Source organism: Lycium ferocissimum, chromosome 9, assembly GCF_029784015.1.
Source record: "Lycium ferocissimum isolate CSIRO_LF1 chromosome 9, AGI_CSIRO_Lferr_CH_V1, whole genome shotgun sequence".
NCBI classification, from domain to species: Eukaryota; Viridiplantae; Streptophyta; class Magnoliopsida; order Solanales; family Solanaceae; genus Lycium; species Lycium ferocissimum.
Window position 1 is genome coordinate 33,933,307 of NC_081350.1, and position 18,978 is coordinate 33,952,284.

General features: G+C 34.7%; 4 protein-coding genes across 7 annotated transcripts; 3 read left to right on the forward strand and 1 right to left on the reverse strand.

Annotated features, from left to right (window-relative positions):
• Window positions 1-404: 404 nt before the first annotated feature.
• Window positions 405-1,594, forward strand: LOC132030375 (small heat shock protein, chloroplastic-like). 3 transcript variants are annotated; one of them, XM_059419990.1, is made up of 2 exons: window positions 405-933; window positions 1,491-1,594. In XM_059419990.1, exon 1 carries the CDS (start codon window positions 524-526, stop codon window positions 896-898), a length of 375 nt encoding a protein of 124 aa, XP_059275973.1. In that variant the 5' UTR covers window positions 405-523; the 3' UTR covers window positions 899-933; window positions 1,491-1,594. The 3 variants fall into 3 exon arrangements, 2 of the variants coding, with proteins under 2 accessions (XP_059275973.1, XP_059275971.1); XR_009408032.1 differs by having other exon boundaries at window positions 408-968; XM_059419988.1 differs by lacking the exon at window positions 1,491-1,594 and adding an exon at window positions 969-1,056 and having other exon boundaries at window positions 408-933.
• Window positions 1,595-2,579: 985 nt separating this feature from the next.
• Window positions 2,580-4,182, forward strand: LOC132030374 (heat shock 22 kDa protein, mitochondrial-like). The gene is made up of 2 exons (XM_059419987.1): window positions 2,580-2,892; window positions 3,701-4,182. Exons 1-2 carry the CDS (start codon window positions 2,676-2,678, stop codon window positions 4,054-4,056), a joined length of 573 nt encoding a protein of 190 aa, XP_059275970.1. The 5' UTR covers window positions 2,580-2,675; the 3' UTR covers window positions 4,057-4,182.
• A 5,661-nt stretch (window positions 4,183-9,843) lies between these two features.
• LOC132030376 (14.7 kDa heat shock protein-like) lies at window positions 9,844-12,453 on the forward strand. Its single transcript, XM_059419991.1, has 2 exons — window positions 9,844-10,136; window positions 11,791-12,453. The coding sequence occupies exons 1-2, from the start codon at window positions 9,980-9,982 to the stop codon at window positions 12,126-12,128; spliced, it is 495 nt and encodes a 164-aa protein (XP_059275974.1). The 5' UTR covers window positions 9,844-9,979; the 3' UTR covers window positions 12,129-12,453.
• Window positions 12,454-12,996: 543 nt separating this feature from the next.
• LOC132030377 (uncharacterized) lies at window positions 12,997-18,721 on the reverse strand. Of its 2 annotated transcripts, XR_009408033.1 has the most exons (4): window positions 18,387-18,721; window positions 17,343-17,769; window positions 13,766-13,847; window positions 12,997-13,321 (listed from the first exon to the last, which is right to left on the reverse strand). XR_009408033.1 is itself a non-coding variant. In XM_059419992.1 (3 exons), exons 1-2 carry the CDS (start codon window positions 18,630-18,632, stop codon window positions 17,344-17,346), a joined length of 672 nt encoding a protein of 223 aa, XP_059275975.1. In that variant the 5' UTR covers window positions 18,633-18,720; the 3' UTR covers window positions 15,226-15,883; window position 17,343. The 2 variants fall into 2 exon arrangements, 1 of the variants encoding a protein (XP_059275975.1); XM_059419992.1 differs by lacking the exons at window positions 12,997-13,321; window positions 13,766-13,847 and adding an exon at window positions 15,226-15,883 and having other exon boundaries at window positions 18,387-18,720.
• Between the last annotated feature and the right edge of the window lie 257 nt (window positions 18,722-18,978).

The following is an 18,978-nucleotide window of genomic DNA, read 5'->3' on the forward strand; positions in this document are numbered from 1 at the left end:
TTTTTATTTGGAACAAATTTGTTTCATTTGTCTACTTCTTCGCATCTCTGTTTTGCTCCAATTTGTAATCCAGTATGATAATTAGTCGGTTCTGTTAAACTAGCTACTACCAGCAGTGATGGATGTACATTTTAAATTTAATAAATTCAATTTTCAGATTTTTGGGTGTTGAATTCATTGTACGATTAAATTCATGGATTCAAATCTAATAATTATTGAGATTTTAGTGTAGTTATTTTCCGCACTATATCGATGTTGCATTTGTTACTTCGACAGCTTCTAGCATAATTAGTTGTTTAGTTGTAGGAGGAGTCTAATACTTTAGGAGGAGTTCATAAAACTTAGTTTATGGCCTATATTAAGGCTTGTTAATATATTCATATTTTTTACCTTGCATGTCTATCCAAAAAATCAAAACAGTAGTATAGTACTACTATATGTTTTTGACTCGTTTGATCTCTTGGTGTAAACAGATGTGTTTGATCCATTTTCACCACCAAGGAGCGTGAGCCAGCTACTAAACATGATGGACCAAATGATGGATTCTCCATTCAGTGTTTCCCCTCGTGGTATTGGCACCGGAGTCCTACCAAGGAGAGGATGGGACGTGAAGGAGGACGACAACGCTCTGTATTTAAAAATGGACATGCCTGGGCTTGACAAGGAGAACGTGAAGGTATCAGTTGAGGAGAACATGTTGGTTATTAAAGGTGAAGGTGAGAAAGAATCTGAGGATGAAGAGTATAGGAGGAGGTACTCCACTAGGCTGGAAATTCCTCCGAATTTGTACAAATTGGATGGGATTAAGGCAGAGATGAAGAATGGGGTTCTGAAAGTGGCTGTGCCAAAGGTGAAGGAAGAAGAGAGGAAGGATGTTTTCAATGTTCAAGTTGAGTGAGATTTCAGTGCCTACTTTGGTTTTGGGTGGGATATGTTGAACAGTTTCCTTTTTCTTTTGTTCTAGTTAGGTTGGGCTTTAGTGATCTCTGTGTGAAAAATACGATGACCTGCTAAAAAAATGTAATTGTCTTTTTGGATCAATTGAAGTTGTTGAATGCACTGTGCATCACCTTACAGCTACAATATTTTCTTTTGTCATGTATATCTTGTTAACGTGGTAGTATTATCGTACAAGTGGCAGGTTAATTGCTTTAATGCTTTTCGGAAAAAACAAATTAGAGAAGAGAATTGAGTTAGTGGAATTCTTTAAGAAGAATGCAAAAGAATTAGTTTTGCCTCCAAATTTGAATTCACTTTTTTATAAATGCAAATAAAAAATAATTAAAGGAGAAGGGGAGAAAGAATCAGAAGAAGAGAGGAAGGATGGAAATTCCTCAGAAGTTGTACAAATTGGATAGGATTAAGGCAGAGATGAAGGATGGGTATTTAAAGGTGGCGGTTCCAAAGGGAGAGGAAGAAGAGGAGGATGCTTTCAATGTTCCCCCTCTTCTTTTTTTTTTTTTTTTTTTTTTTTTTTTTTTTATAGCTAGGATGGGCTTTAGTGATCTCTGTGTGAAAAATAAAAGATGACCTGCTAAAAAAAATCGAAATATGGTTGTAATTGTCTCTTTAGAGTAACTCAAGTTGTTGAGTATACTGTGTATTAACTACTAATTACGTAGTGTATGTTGTTTCTTGGCACATTAGTTTAACTTTGATTATTTTCATTTTACACTCGAACTTGTGTTTTTCTAATCTACAGAACTCAAGACTGACGCATTATCAGATAAAAAAGGGTCAGCGCTATTTAACGAGTCAAATGCAATCAAAAACTCATGAATCATATTTGAAAGTGAAAATTTGAGTTTGGAAACTTAAACGGATATTCATTCATCAAATTTGAAGATGAAAATTCGAAAATAGGAACTTAAACTAGTAATAGTTTTTAGAGACGTTACATTACTTTCGCTATGCATACTAGAAAAAGGTGTTTGTCGTGATAAGGAGAAGATTAGAGTGCATTTATTTATCATAAAACTAATGACCATTGAATCACGTATTGATATTGTATAAACCTTAACTACATATTGTCGCAGTCGCCAACAGAAATTGAAAATGCCATGATCGAAGTATCATCTTTCAAGAATACCTGCTGTACCTGGTCTGTGTTGCCGTGATTGCACTCATCGGTATTCAACATAAATTGCTAAAAAGGAGTAGGTTTGGAGCACCTAATTAACCATTCGATATGCAAGCGATCAGAGTGACCTTATTTATCCTAGCATTCGTGCCTTCTTTCTAGAGGTGGCAAATGGCCGGTTTGGGTCGCCAAAACGCGTTAGTAAATAAAGGGGTCATAACTCAACCCGTACACAATTTACTTGGTTAATACGGGGTGGGTCAATATGTTTAAAATATAAGTTGTAATAGTGTATAATTTAAATTTTTTTAAAAGTATATAAAAATATTCTTCGACCGTCTAAATAGCAATTAAGAGAGTCTTTTGGAATGGAGGGAGTATTATAAAAATGTGAAAATATAAACTTATGCAACAAAGTTGTTTGTCCAGGGCCAAAAATTAAATACCAACACATATAAAGTCTATTTTACCCCTTCTGATCACATTTTGAGCGTGAATATTGGAGGAACCTGGCTTGAAGGTCAAGAAAAACTCTATAACAATACTCTATTTTCAGCTTGAGCAAAAAGAAAACTGCAAAAACTGTGCTGCAACAATGGCGTTTCGTACTGCTTTAAGGAGAATGAACACTTCATCAACCCTTCTCTACAACTTCCTCAACAAGTCTCCTTCTTCTTCGAGAGCACCGTTAACTTCTCGTTTCTTAAGCTATACGGGTAGTGTTCCTGTTGTGGATTCCAATGAAGAAAGCTTCACCATTAATGCCTGTGGTGGTTCCTTTGTCCGCTCTGAGCAGTTCCCTATTCAACGCGGTATTATAATCGTTATTCTCTCTATTTTGCACTATTTCATTTTGCAGAATTTTGATCCTCTTTATTTTATATATTCTTTTTGGTTACATACTAGTTGGAGTAATTATACTCCGTGGTAGTTTATTAAGGTTTGCTACTTAGTTACTATTACATTCCTAGATTTGTCTTTTAGAAGTAGTTCCTAAAATGTATGTCCATACTGGAACTACCAAAATCCTGAAATTTTATATGTATCTATTGTTAGAAATATGTATTCGATAATAACTTGAACAGAATCCAGAAAATAAATGTAAAAGGACTAATTCGAACCCACTGAATTCACGGTGTTTCCTTAAGCAAACTATTCCCGACAATGTAATTGAGGTTATGGAATATATCCTCCCAGGATAGAACAAATTAATAACAAGCGTAGCGGTATGTCTAACACCGGTGAACGGAGAACCCAACAGGCAGCAGCAAATCTCACTGAATTTTATTCAAAGTGCTAGCAAGAAGAGATTCAGAATTTTCGTAAGTAAAATATGAGGAAACAGACAGATATTTATAGCCAACAAAGAGCAGTGTGAACAGGTGCACAGATCTATGTATGCAGAACCACCTTTCAACGCGGTATTTTGGTTCTTTCTGTTTAAACCATCTTTAGTTTGCAATTGCTTCTGCTGTCGTATCGTGTTAAATTGCTTACTATGTGTCAGAGAGAGCTGATTTTATGTATTTATTTTATATCTGGGACAATTTTTGCTGTCTTTTCAATTCCAAATTTAGAAATGTCTGATGATGTTGGTGTTTTTTCATACTTACTGTGAAGGTGTATGTGATATATACATGGAAAACCCCTTCCAAATTTCTGGCCCTCGAGGGGCGTACGAGGCCAAGAATATGGAGGAGGGAATGTATGTGAGAATGGAAATGCCGGGTATTGATAAAGAAGATGTGAAGGTGTCGATTAATTACGGGCATATCAGCATAAAAGGTCAAGGAAAAAAGGAGTCTATGCCTGAAGACAGTGGGAGAACTTACAGTGCAAACATTGAGATCTGTTCGCATTCATATCAGCCTCAGTTTATGCAAGCAGAGATGAAGAATGGTGTTCTTAGGATGTTAATCCCTAAGTCTAAGACTCCTCAGGAAGTGAATGGCTCTTATAAGATAAAGGTTAAGTAAGTTTATTGTGGACTATCATGTTATTGATCTCATTTGAACTATAGATTTGCACAACATTATTGAAGAAATACTTGTGTGCAGATAGCTCCTTAGATGTTTTGTTGGAAAAAATCACTTGTTGCTGAATATTTTGAGTAACTGCATGGATTTTGTGATGTCGGTTGCTCGTTTAGCTTGATTTTTGACGTGCTGATTATAATTCCCATGAGTATTCTGCTGCTATCTGCTTATTGATTATGTCGTATTGGAAAATTCTGTCATCTCGCATTTTTGAGTATTTGAGGTAGCATTAGTTAGTTCCGTTTAGGCATAATGTGTTGTGATGTGAGTACTTAAAATAGAAGATTGGTTTCTTTTGAAAATTTTATTTGTTATTGAGCATGATTAAGCACTTATGGTTTTGTTACAACAAATTAATTGCACTGCTATAAAAAACAGGACCTCTCTTCAGGAACTTTTGTTATTCCATAATTAACACAGTGAAAATCATCTCATTCTCTTATACAATCATGTTTGCTGGGAATCTTGTGGATGATACTTTAAGCTGAATGTTGAGTTTCTTGAAGTTTTTAGGGATTTGTCTAATAAAATTTCAACAGCTTTTACTGGTAAAATAAGTGCAGCAGCTTTCTAATGGGATAATGTTGTGTTTGTTTGCTCCTGTTTGTAACAATCAAACATGGATATATCTGGAAGTGTGTGGTAAATAAGAGGTTCAGTTATTTGTAGCTACTATCTCAGTGGCTTCTTTCTCTCTTCTAAAGGCTTTGGTTAGGTTTCCTGAATGCAAACTCAATCTTTGTATATGTTCAATTATGCTCAATTTCCATCAACATGGACATGTGGTACTAAGTCTTGTTTCCTTATGATTGCAACACACACAACCAAGGGTTATTTTTGCATTCATTATCAGAAAGTTTGAACTTGTACCTTGTTAGAGTGCATTGGTTCTAAGAAATCTTCTTTGTTGCCATACGCTGCTGAGTATATTTGCCTTATTCAGGGGATTATAGTAGTACATGCTTCCAATTTTTGGTTTTGGAGAATGAGGTGAGATTCGGGTACAGGTTATATATGTTGCAATATTGTCATGTTGATTTTTTCTGAGCTACTGTAACTCGTTATGACTCTGTCTGTATGTCTCTATGATGTGGAAAATGTTCCTAATCTTGAATTTGGTAGACATCTTATGAATGTCGGTCTGTATTTTCCGCCCCGCAGTCTGTAGTTCTAATCTCTTGTAAATATATTAAGCCGTTCAGGTAGATTATTTTGTGAAACATAAGGCATGCTTATGTTATAGCTGGCGTTGCCAATTAAGTAGATTTAGTATACTTGCTTTACAATTTCAGTGGGTCTATATAACGAACCCATATTGTATTGAGATTGATAGTTCGAATTACACGTACAATTATGAGAGTTCATCTCCAAATTAGTAATCAAATCTTCCAAGGGAAGAAAAATATAAAAAGGGAGAAGGGAGGGAGGTTCCAGAATTAACTTAAGCAACTAAGAAAATAAAGAGACAACTTCATAAAGATAACCCTAATGGAATAGTTACCCTTCTATATATAGCCATCCTCACACATAGTGCACATGCTCCTTTTAACCGGGGTCCCAAAGGTAATTTGACATTTTCCCATCCAAGTTCATAATAGTCAAGGAGGCACCTTTGTTCATCTTGCTATTCTGCTGTCATTATTTTCTTTTCGGACCTGCTTTGATTTAACTTCTTTTGAGCTGAGGGACTATCAGAAACATCCTCTCTACCTCAAAAAGGTAAGGGTAATGTCTGCGACATCCTACCCTTCCCATAACCCTCTTGTGGGATTACACTGGGCATCTGATGCTGGATATATCAGTGTCAAGACTTGTACCAAATGTTGATCAATTTGACTTAATAAAACTAGAGCAGTTGACTAATATTTGGGATTGAAATGTGATGAGCTAGCATAACGTGACTACATCTTAAGGTAGGAGAACTAAATAGATGCTCTGATTTTTTTAAGCCACGTTTTCCCTTTCTCAGGGCCGATTCGCGTGTGCGTATATATGTACATATCAACACACATAAGCAAAATCATTCTTTAGTTTTAACTTTCAGCTGTTCTGATTTCACATTCTGCTGTATATCTTGTAGCGTATCATCACACACACACACACACTACATTCTTGAGTTAAAAGTAGTAAATAACTTTTCTTTCATTTCCAGTTTTGGACACGCATTTGGTTTGTTGCAACAGCCAATAGCAATGGTAGTGGTGGCGATACATGATTTATGTTGTGCAACATGGGGAGGGAGAGGGGGGAAATAACGGAAACTGGCAAATATTATTTATTTTCCTGTAAATGGATGTATAAGAAGTGTAGCTACTCAGTTCAGTTCTTGGTGGATAGAGTTATCCCGTATTTGTGTTCGTGGAAAGTAGCAAGTACCTTGTGAAATTAATCAAGGTGTGCATAAGCTGGACCGGACACCACAGTATAAAATAAAGAAAAAGTGTAGCTCAAAATTTAGGTGTCAATCAGAAGATATATTTTTTAAAAGCAAAGCTTATAGCAAAAGTGTACTCAAAATAAATGTCATATTTCTGTGAAGATTCGATCTTTTACATCTTTAAATGAAAGAAGTCATACCAATTAGATATCACACAATTTTCAAATTGGTGTCTTTTTTTGTCAATCATATAAGAAATTATCTGGTGAAGATCGAACTTTTGCTCATTTTAAAATACAAATTAGCAATTCTGCAATGAATTATCACTCAATTCTCAAATTGGTCTCTTTTCTTTTAACAATTTTTTTAAAACTACATACCTCTCTATAACAAAGATCCGCATATAGTAGCACCCCTCTATGGTAGCTAACTTTTTTCGGAACCGATCTTTTATATCATATTTTACTTCTCGCTTTTTTTACTTATAACAGCAACAACTATCTTCATAACAATACGCTTTTTGTAAAATTACTCCTCCGTATAACAATTATTTTCTTTTTTTAATAATATAATAATTAACCATCTTTATAAAAATAGAATATCTGTCGAGATTTTGCCCATTCTCTATAGCAGCCAAAAAATTTCAGACTCAACGATGCGATTATAGAGAGATTTGACTTGATCTCTTTTTCTGTTTTCTTTGGGGTGAGGTGAGGAAGGTTTTGCTTGACTAGGGGCCTTTATATGAAATGTCTCCAATTTTTTGTGCGGTGTGGCCTGCAAATGCACTGGTCTTTAATTTTTGGCTCTCAAATTGGTGGCTTTAAGTTTGTCTCTTTCGCCTAATACCATGAGGTTTGGGTTCGAACTTCGGCTCAGTAAAAAAAAAAAAAATTAAAAAAAAGAAGAAGATAATTTTGGAAGGCAAAATTTTGTAGTAAAGTTAGGCGCACGAGAGTTTTTGCTTTTTGCCTTAAGGTAGGTTTTGGCATGCCTCAACCTCGCCATTAGGCAAAGAAAAAAAAAACACCACAATTATAATCTCTACCTTGCTAATCAAAGCTACCTGTGAGATTTTTTTAAAATTTTTGATTGAGCTATCAAAACATTCTCAACAAAAATTAAAGACCACCTTATAATGGACAAAAATTAAAGACCACCCAAAAATAAGGCCATTGACCACCCCAAAATAAGGCCGTTTATAACAAAATTTGCACGATTTCCCTTCAAAGGCGCCGGTCTTTAATTTTTCCCCCTCGGGCCGGGTCTTTAATTTTGGCCTTTGCTAAAAAAGTGCAAATATCTAATCAAACTCTACTTCAATAAAATTGATGCAAGGCATAAGTTAATATGAATAGTAATAGTTACATAAAAACTATGCTATTTAATAAATAATAGAACTTCCCACATAAATTAAGGGTATGTAGTTACATAGATACTATCTTGGACATGGCAAGGTTTTTATGAAAACTACATAGAATCTTGGTTGCGAAATTAAATGACTTCATTTCTACGTACCTTTGTCGGATAAGGCACGGAAAATATTTACCAACTTATGAATTTTTTATTTTCGATAAAATATTAACTCTACGATGCGAAAAAAGGTTTTAGCCTATAAATTTTCATTAAATGAGAAGTAGGGACAAAAATTAACCCCGTTTGGACATGGTTTGAAACCAAGTTTCAAACCATGTTTGGATGAATTTGAATATTTTAAGTTATATTTTCTCTTAAACATAAAAACACAAGTTGGGAAGACTATCAAAACATTTCAAATCTTATACAATCTTACAAATGAGCAAATCATAGTTTATAACAAAATTAACTGAAGGCTTTTCAAAAAATGCAACATGGTTAATCAAACTTTACTTTAATAAAATTAAAATTTAACATGAATGGCCTATTTAACGCCTTCCCACATAAATTAAAGGTTGGTAGACATAAATAAATGTTGAGGGATAAAATAAATGATTGATGGGGGTAATTGTTAAAAATATTTACCAACTTATGGATCTTTTTTTTTTCCAAAATATTAACTTATGGGTTAAATTTTGTATTTAAAAAAGTTGAAACCATGCTTTTTGGATGATTTGGGTTCAAACCATGGTTTCAAATCAGGTTTCAAATCATGGTCGAAAATTAATGACCGGGTTAGAAACCATGGTTTGAAATAATGGCCAAAAAAAGACCAGAATTGAAGGGATAAAAATTAGGAAAAAGGACAACGTGTATCCCTCAAAACTAATCCCACATTTAATCACCTGTTTTGGGCTTAATCCCTTCAGGTGTCCATTATAATGCCAAAAAATGGCCGGTCGGCCCAAATAAAAAAAAAACCAAAAAAAAAAAAAAAAGACTTCAGTAGTCGCCACTAAAAAAGTAACCACTAAAGGGTACGCGCATATATATACATATGTTGGAATTATATATACACTTTATATATAAGAATTATACATTTTATATACATATCTTTAATTAATCTTACATTTATTATACATAAATTATACGTTAATTATACATTTATTATACACATATTATATAATAATGATATGATATTTATTTTTAATATATACAATATATACATATTATATACCACAATGATACGGTTTCTATGATACATTTTTTATACGTATGATGCACTTTCTATACAAGATCGATATAGTTTATATACACATCTTTGGAATTATATATATACTTTCTATACAAAAATGATACATATTATATACAAAAATGATACAATTTTCTATTCTATAATACACATTATATACACAATGATACATATTATATACAAAAATGATACATACCTTAGTGATTCATATTTTATACAGTTTCTATACATTATAGATAGGTACTGATACATATTTTTATACACAAACGATACATATTATATACAAAAATCGCCTCAGAGTTTTTTGGGTTATTTCTTATTAAATATACACATATTATACATGTTTTGGGATATTTAACCTTTAGTGACGACTTTTTTAATTGCCATTAAAAAGCCTAATTTTTCTGTAGCAGCCCTAAAAGTCGCCACAAAAAGTCTGACTTTAAAAAAAAAAAAAAAAAAAGCGATGGGGCTGTTGGACCACCCAGCCTTTAGTGGCGACTTTTTAAATATTTTGTGTGTTTTAGGCTTGCTACAGATTTGCCTACCAGATGGGAATAATTTATGAGCTAATTCTTGGGTTTAGAAATAGATGGGTCAGCGCATAGAATTATTTATGGCCCAGCGGCCATTTGTGTCTTTTTCCCTAAAAATTAAAGACCAATCCGTGTGAAGGACAAGCCACGTTTGAAATGTGTCCACCCACGTAGTTAAAATGGGCCTAACGGCCCAAAGGAAGCAAATAGGACAGAACTTGGTGTCCAAGGCAAAAGAAACATTCAACCAACTCCAAAGTACCATAGTATATTTCCATAAACCCTCTCTAAAACCCTTGATTGAGAAAATCACAAAGTTGTGTTTAATCAGTCAGGAAAATTATGTCTTCTTCAATGGCTCTAAGTCTGAGAAAAGCAGCTGGAGCTTCAACACTCTTCAAATTCCTCTGCCCCAAATCCCATTTTACCACTGCTGCACCTTCAATCACACGCTTTTTTTCTTCCACTAGCAAGGATCCGAGCAACTCTACTCAGCCAAGTAATTTATTCATCCCTTTAGCTCTTTTCTTATTCGGAAAATTACACTCTTATGTCTATTTCTTAAAATATTTACGTTACGTAGCCCATACTGTGTATAAACACCCGATTTAGCCAATATTTGTGTATAAAACACCTTTTGTAGTTTATACATTATGTATAATGCTTTCCCCCCAGATATAATGTTGTATATTGGGCTATGTAGCGTAAATATTTTCAAAAGATATAACCCTTTCTTATTTGCATGTTATGTTCATTCATATTAGGTAGATATTTTAGGATTAAGTTTAGTCAATTATTGACTCATTTTTGATATGTCCGGAGTCTTCTTTAATTTAGTTAGAGATTCGGTTAAAGTATAGAAATTGGTGTTAGAATTAGAGAATACTGCTAATTTATCCTATAGAGAAATTGAGTAGAGGTATGGAACAAACACGAAGATGGAGCTAAACTTTGGTGATTAGAGTTACCTGGTGTATGTACACCAGTGTTGGTGGGAGGTAACAGGTATCTGGTGTGTGATAGTCGAGTTGCACACAAGTTGGCCTAGATATAACCATTATAAGAGATGGAGCTATAAAAGATTCTTATAGCTGGAGCACCTGGGAGTGTGACCTAGTGATCGTAGTACACCCATATGTTAAACATATAGATGAAGTCACTTCAAAGCGAACCACCTATGTGTTAAAACTTGACATTTAGATAGAGGAGGAAGTAGAAAGAAAAATCTATATACTTTACCAAAAAAAAAAAAAAAATCCTTATATGCTATTATCATTCGAGGAATTCATAACAACACCATGAACAATGAGATCTCTGTCTCGTTTACAGTTTACCTACTCGACGGGTAGACTCAATAGAATAAGAGTTAAGAGGCTTGACCTAAAGCCACCCCCCACCCCCCCAAAAAAAAACCCCGCGAAAGAAGTGGATGTACTGGTGTAAACTTGGAGATTAGGGAGACAAAAGCACTAAGCGATTTCTTTCCATTGGCCTAAGCATTGTGGATAGTGTACTTAAGGGGTATCAACCGACGCCTTCATTTGGAAAATTATACTGTGTAGCTAAAGTAAAAATGTTTTTTTTTTAATGTCCCCTTGGCTTCTTTGTGGATTTACATCTTTATATTTTGAAACCCCACACCCCCCCCCCCTTCCCCGTGAAAATTCTGGCTCCGCCACTAGTGGACAAAGTTATTCGACACCTATGCTAGTGGGAGGTAGCAACTGTACAGTGGAATGGTCGAGGTGCGCGAAATATGGCTCGGATATCAACATTATCAAAAAAGAAAAAAAAAAGGTTTCAAATAGCCAGTCCGAACTAGTTTGAGATTGAACCGTAATAGTTGCTGCTATTATTTAGTAACCCCTCTGTCCAACTTTATGTGATACACTTTCCTTTTTAGTCTGTCAAAAAAGAATGATACATTTCTATATTTAGAAATAATTTAACTTAAAACTTCCCCTTTTACCCTTAGCTAAATGATTTACAACCACACAAATATTTATGACTTGCTTTAGATCACAAGTTTCAAAAGTCTCCCTTTGTTTCTTAATCTCCGTGCCTAGTCAAACTATATCACATAAATTGGGACGAATGGAGTATCATTTAAATGTCAAAGTCCTGTTTTTCAATTTCCCTGTGTTTATTTGCAGTTATGGTAAAGGGTGCTCCACAAGAATTCAAGATGGAGAACCCATTTCAGTCAGCAGGACCAAAGGAGGTGCTAGAAGTGGATAATGTGAAGGATGGTATACTCATAAGAGTGGCAATGCCTGGTGTCGGTGAAGATGGGATTAAGGTATGGTTAGAGGACAACACAGTTTACTTCACTGGCAGAGGAGAAATTGAAGTGGAATCTGAGGAATCAGGGAGGAAATATGGAGGGAGTCTTGAGTTTAGTACTGATTGCTGTAAAGCTGAGCAGGTTGAAGCACAAATGAAGAATGGTATTCTTAGAATGGTAATTAAAGGTGATATGGGAGAAGATTGACTGTCTTAATGTTCTTTTTTTGTTCATCTTGTTGATATATGATATATCCTAGACATGATGTATGAAAACGTAAAGAGGCCGCAAACAAGTTAAGATCATCTGTTACATGGCAAGGTTCTGTTCAAAAGACGATGAGAGAATAATGTTACTAGACGTGGTCAGGTTATATTGGGACTCATTAAGGAGATGAACTTTGTAGTATTTGGGGAAATATTTGATCAAAGGTCTATACTATATGATGGTTGTTAGAATTACTTAATCAATTGGGAGTAATTGCAAATATTCTTTGAGAAAAATGGTATTTCTTGTTGTGTGTCCCTTGAATCGTATTACTCCTTTTGTTTCCACTTTGTTTGGCACATTTACTGTTTGGACTTTTGAGAATGAAATAGGTTCCTCTTTGAATTATTAGTAACTACTTTGACTTATGGTAGTATTTTTTATGTAGTTTCTAAATAAGCAAATCTTAATGGAGCTCAATTAGCTACTTGGGTTGCTGAATGGTGAAGTCATTGGTTCCTTAATTGGTGTTGATTCTAACTGTCAATCTAGAACTTATCTTTCTGCGACTCGATTAGAAATGACAAATTTTAACTGCATTATGGGATTGATAAACTATGTTAGCATGTTAACATTACTATATAAAGATATTATTTCATAGTTAGGATTGCTTCACTGCTTTGATGATTGTCTCAGACAGTTGAACTGATTTAATTTTTTTCGTATGCGGTACAGTATTTTCTTTGCTACTCAATTAGCAAGGAAAATATTTTGTTTTATGAGATTGCTTTAACTGCATTAAGCATGTTATTGTGTTTAAAGAGGAGGGCCTGAGTATAAAGAAACTGGATACTTTATACACGAAATCAAAAGGAGAAAATCATAGTATTCAAATGGAAACACAAGATTCCCAACAAATAAACACTTGAAAGAATATATATTTGATCCCTTGTTAGCATGATAAATTCATAATTCTCAACCCCATGATAGACTTTGTTCGTTGGATTAATGAACCATCTTCTTGGTCGTGATCCAACGGAACCTCAGTGAATTAAAGAACGCGAAAATCTGGCTATGGTGCTCGTTGATCATGTGGCTCTTTACTGCACTATCTTTTTCCTGGGGATGATTTCTAACATCTCCTCTAATAATCACTTGCTTTCTCCCAGCATCTATTGTATACTCCCTCAACCCTGCCAATATTAGTCAATAGTTAAAATTCATTTCATGTGCATGTACATTTATACAAGCAATTTTTATACTATCAGGTCAACTACTATTTCATCATACTAAGTGAACTAGTAACCTGAAACTAAGGCAAGCAACTTGCTATTCTTCCGGCGCATATAAGTGCTAAGAGTTGATGAAAGAAAAATAAAACATGACCATGGGAGTGGGATTCCACCTACATAGTGAAAAATAGCAAATTTTAACTTCAAATTTCAGCATGACTCTTGGGTTCTTCCTAGCTGAAAAAAAAAAAAAAACTAGGTGTTTCTTCCTATCTGTCCACGCCTAGATGAATAGAGTTAGCCGATATATGTGTTAGTCGAGGTACGTCCAACCTTACTCGGACGCCATGGTTATGGTTATTAAAAAAAAAAAAAAACAATTTTTACGGGAAGAGTCTTTCTCACCTGTTATCCTTGAGAGAACTTGAGATATTCTAAGCCTGCAATGTGTGCATCCTAAATTTGCATTCACCACCACCACCTGAAACTAATATCACCAACCCTCATACATAAGAAACTAAAACAAGTCCAACACCATGAATAGATGTTGCCAAAATAGAAGTCATCGTCATAAAACACAAAGATAATGAAAGAAAAATGCATAATTAAGAACCTACAGAAGGAAGCTTAAGATTAGCGACATGTAACAGAGTCTGCTTTCGACATTTTGATTTCTCCATGCTATTGCTCCTCAGATTTTCCTTTGATGGTTATAAACTTATAATTAATGATGATTAAGAGGAAGAGAGTTGTTGGCCTAATTGGCTAATTGTATTGTATTCTACAGCCTGGTCAACAGATATATTAATGCTTCCTAATACTTATCCTAACTAATCACTTCTCCAACATATACGCTAATGCATCCAAAGCATAAATACAGACTAGAGCATTTATTATTATAATCCCGCCTTTATGTGCCAGATTGCAGAGATTAAGGGTGTGTTTGGTACGAAGGAAAATGTTTTCTGCAAAGTAAATAATTTTCTTACTTATTATCTGGTGTTTGGTAAGTAATAGTAAGAAAATATAGGATCAAACACGGTCATATATAATCTAGAGGGTGAGGAGAAAACAATCAACATAAAATCGGAACTTGTTTAACTTACTCCAGCTAGGGAAGTCACAAAAAAATTAAAAAACATTTTCCAAAAGATATTTTCGTTTATACCAAACACACCCTAAGATAAATGCATTCAAAACTAGCAGACTGCGAATAATGAGGAACAGTTAGGCAAGAGTTTGGCACGTTATGGCCTCAATAACGAACTTAGACCTTTTTAACTGAAGGTGGTTTTCATGTTCCCATCAAATACTTGTATTCAAATACTAATAATATTCGTAGGTGCTCATATTCAGACAGAGACCAGAAGAATCAGAGAGCTTTGCCCAAAGATTAGTTTATTTTATCCGTATGGGAAGTACCATAATTTATTTAGTCCGTGAAGCAGGTTAACAGCTACTAGTAAGAGATCATGGAGTATAATAATATAAGAAATGGACACCTAATTATACTTCGAATATTTAAGAATGCCGCCAACATTCTTTAATTAAAAATCGAAGGACACCATTACGGTGCGAGGTTAGACAATTTGTATATTAAAATTATAAGTATATACATGTAGGATTTGGATTACATATCCACATTAGTTTTTATTCTCCAATAATATGCATGTTTAATCTCCTATTTTATGACATATTGACCAATAAATCGGCTTTATCCTTCCCCTAGACTTAGAGGAGATTGATAGAAGATTCCACTCGTGTATAACATGCTTTCACAACAAGAAAAGAAAAAAAAAAAAAAAAAAAAAAACAGTAGCTTCCTTTATTACGAAACTGTGATGAACTTTTACATTCATTCTTAAAAGAAAATTCTTTTGGTCTGTGAAAAGCCAATACCGAAACCCAACGTATTGATTGGACAATGCCAGCCTAAGCTCCCATAAGAAAGAGGCAGTGAGAATTGGACTCGACACAGGAGGAGATTCTCACCGACATCACTATACTGTAACTCAATGCCCACCCAAGATCCCGTAAATGTATTTTACACTATTGAAAAGAAAAAGGAAAAAAAAAAAAAAAAAGACAACGTAAAACCTCATTGAGGGCAAGCTCGAGTAATTCTAACATACTGGAATCATAAAATTCGTGCCCTACGTGCTAATAAGTAGACAAGTAAATAGTAATATCAAAGTTCCAGAATTGAGCTGCTCAGAAGGATTTACAGGACAAGCCCCGGGGGGGGGGGGGGGTTGGTTGTGGTTAGCACTGGTTTTTGACTTGTTCTACTTTAGAAATTAGCAAGAATCCTTCCAAACCATTCCTCAGCATATGATACACACTCTGTACAGGATTTGGACTCTCCAACCAACATCATGCTCTTGCCAAACGATCGTAGATACAATGCTGAAATTGAAATTGACATATCCAAGAATAGAACTCCATTCAGCCATATTTTTCTTCAAGAGCTCTCAGATAACAACTCTAGGTACAATAGATTCACTTTCTTTGTGTTTCATTGCCCTGCATGAAGACACAGAAAGGAAGGGCAATCATGATGCATGATGATTCCCAAGCTCCGAAAGTATCGCAAAATCCATAGTTACAATAATCCAGAGAAGAACAAATACATAAAGGTAAAGAAAGTTTCCAGCTTTTAACAAATCAAAACAATCTCTACTCAGCCGGAATTTCACCAACCACCAGGCTATGCAATTGCTCAAATGATTCCTATTTGAAAAACATTAATTCCTCCATTTCCCCCTTCTTCTTTTTCACAAATGAGATACAGATGCATGAAATTGAGTACACAACACTTAAAATAGACTTCATGAGTACTTGCAAAATACAAAAATCTATATCTAAAGAACGAAAATGTGTTCCATTCTTGACTCGTCCTGTAACTTAAGCTATATCAAAATGTTAGACAGCATGCCTTTTGAATTTTACACAACTATTTCAAGAAAAAGAAATCCTGATGAGATTTATAATAGGTCTCAAGAGGGATATTACTCTCCTAGACTAATTGACACAGGACAGAACTAACAGGTATTCTCACTGCAAGTCCGTGTCTAACAGTCGAGGAACAAACTAATCTTAAAGAGATTCCATTTAAATTAATACCAAGATGAACCATCAATTTTTGGTAAAGCGTTTGATATTTACATTCTCACTCATTATATTACCCTGGATCACCATGCTATAACATTGCAAAGCCTAAGTGAGAACTTATCAACTTAAAGCTCCAATAGAAGTTCATGATATTCAAATCAAAAGCCCTACTATCCCACGAGAAATCTGAAGCATGGGTTAGGTTAGTCCTGTACCTCTATGAAGATTTCCAAAACCAGAAGACACAGGATGGAAGATACTTCCAGAGTTTGCTTGGTAGAGTTTTGTCAGCAATCCTTCTAGATTACAGACTACTTTAAAAGAAAGAGTGCACTTTACACACGAACCCTACGTTAAAAGAGTGTACTTTCTTTCCATATGAACCGCCAGAATCTTAGAGCTCGAAGAAAGGTCAAGAAGAAACTTTACCTTGACTATGGTTACTACAAAAAATCTTCACAAGGTAAAGAGGATAGTCTTGCATTATTATGCAAAAAGTCACACAGTCCTCGGTTTCCAAGAGGTAAGTTTTAGTCTCCTTGCAGTATTGTTTAAAATGTTTAGTACCAAAGGTAATCGAGATTTGAGGCACTTTGATTTGCTCAAAAAGAGAAATCTTTATCACTTTTCAGTTACTAACTAAACTAGTTCTGAACCTAAACCACCACCAACTACAAGCTTGAAAGAAATTGAAACACATGAAACTCATGAAAATGTTAACTACAAGCAATTATCTTTAAGCTTTACGAATGACCATAAATTTGTAGCTTATTACATTGAAAAACATCAACAAATTCTAAAACAAAAAAGCAATGATCTTTACAAAGCAGAACGAACAACTCATTAAAAATTTCAAAGTGCCAATACTCACCTCATCTTCGTCGCGAAAATCCTCCATCTCTTCGATTCTTGTCCATCAACAGAGCTCTTTCTCTTCCCTTCTCCTTCCTCTCTCTGTCCAACCGCTCTTTTCGCAATTCCTCCACAGTCTTCTTCCCATTATTACTCTTCTTCACAGGCCTTGAATAATCATCATTATCTTCGTTATCACTCTTTTCATCATCTTTCGGTTTCTCCATATACCAAGGCAATTTCGTTCCTTTACCAACAATTCCATACCCCAACCTATAAACCTCATCCTCAGCAGTAATAACCCTAGGCGGTTCCACTTTCTTCGCTCTCTTATTATTATTCCTTCCGTTTTTCTCCTCGTCATCTTCTACTTTATTAACTGGATCGAAAATTCGAATCCCTTCGAACAAGTTGATGTGGTTAGAATCCTTTTTCTGAACTTTCTCCTACAAAATCAAATTTCCAAATTGATTTAAAAAGTTTTAACTGTAAATATTGAGACATGTTAATTTCTACATGATCTCTAAAGATGTACTCCCTCCGTCCCAATTTATATGAGGGTTGACCTATTTGAGGAGTCAAACAACTCTTTCTTTGACTACAATTTTCTCCAGCTCTTCTTATATATTACGAATTATTAGTTATGCACACATATACTCCCTTCGTCCCAATTTCGTCCTAATTTAAGTGATATAGTTTGAGTAGACACGGAATTTAAGAAAGATACGAAGACTTTTGAAATGATTTCATTAGGGTAAAAAGGAAAAGTTTTAAGTTAAATTATTTCTGTATCATTTTTTTTTTAGACAGACTAAAAAAAAAAGTGTATCGCATAATCTCTCCCAGGGGAGTAATACTTATTAGATAGTTTTCAAATATATAAATTTTATTATAAAATACCTGAAGAAGCTATGTTAATTTGAAATTGAGTTAAAGAAAAAATTGTTTGACTACCCAAATAGGTCAACCCTCGTATAAATTGGGACGGAGGGAGTATTCTTTTAATTTTTTAACAATTAAATAATATATATAAAAGCTAAGTATAGACAAAGTGATGTTACACCTCGGTATGGCGGTCGTGTTTAGATGATGATTGTGGGCTACGCGCGGATGATGATGATTGTAAGCCACGCGCTTGACGAAGTTGTTCGAGGCGATATTCGGAGTCGCGTTTACGAGATTGTGCTTGTTTGAGTTGTTCTTCTTTAGCTGCTTCTTCTTCGTCTTTTTTCACTTTCTCTCGGTTATCGAAATTGTATACGTTCCATCGTTTTTGTGGGAGGATGTTTAGACCTCCATGCCCTCCCATTTTGGTTTAGATCTTTGTGTGGAAGAATGATTTTGGTGGATGGATTTGGCAAATTGATAGACCTAATTTTTGGAATTCAAGTTGATTAGGAGGAGATCGATATCGGGTCGGTTTCTGATTCAAGCTTTTTTTATAATGGGCCGTGCCTGCCTTCTACCGCACTGGCCCAATAAGATGGAATCCAAAGTTTAGTTTGATACAATTTTGACTATTTTACAGTGAAATTATTATTTTAGGATCATTTGCACTTATGACCCTATTTTGTGCTGGTCTCATGTCCATCGTGGACAATTTTAACGGAAGAGAGATATATTTAGACCCAAAGTATAATGGGAAGGGTATATTT

What these genes read in the sequence shown, in the direction of transcription:
- LOC132030375 (XM_059419990.1), top strand. Translation starts at nt 524, where the DNA reads ATGATGGACCAAATGATGGATTCTCCATTCAGTGTTTCCCCTCGTGGT.
- LOC132030374 (XM_059419987.1), top strand. Translation starts at nt 2,676, where the DNA reads ATGGCGTTTCGTACTGCTTTAAGGAGAATGAACACTTCATCAACCCTT. An exon ending in GCAGTTCCCTATTCAACGCG is followed by an intron (nt 2,893 to 3,700) that starts GTATTATAATCG and finishes CTTACTGTGAAG; the next exon opens with GTGTATGTGATATATACATG.
- LOC132030376 (XM_059419991.1), top strand. Translation starts at nt 9,980, where the DNA reads ATGTCTTCTTCAATGGCTCTAAGTCTGAGAAAAGCAGCTGGAGCTTCA. An exon ending in GAGCAACTCTACTCAGCCAA is followed by an intron (nt 10,137 to 11,790) that starts GTAATTTATTCA and finishes GTTTATTTGCAG; the next exon opens with TTATGGTAAAGGGTGCTCCA.
- LOC132030377 (XM_059419992.1), bottom strand. Translation starts at nt 18,632, where the DNA reads ATGGGAGGGCATGGAGGTCTAAACATCCTCCCACAAAAACGATGGAAC. An exon ending in AACACGACCGCCATACCGAG is followed by an intron (nt 17,770 to 18,386) that starts GTGTAACATCAC and finishes TTGATTTTGTAG; the next exon opens with GAGAAAGTTCAGAAAAAGGA.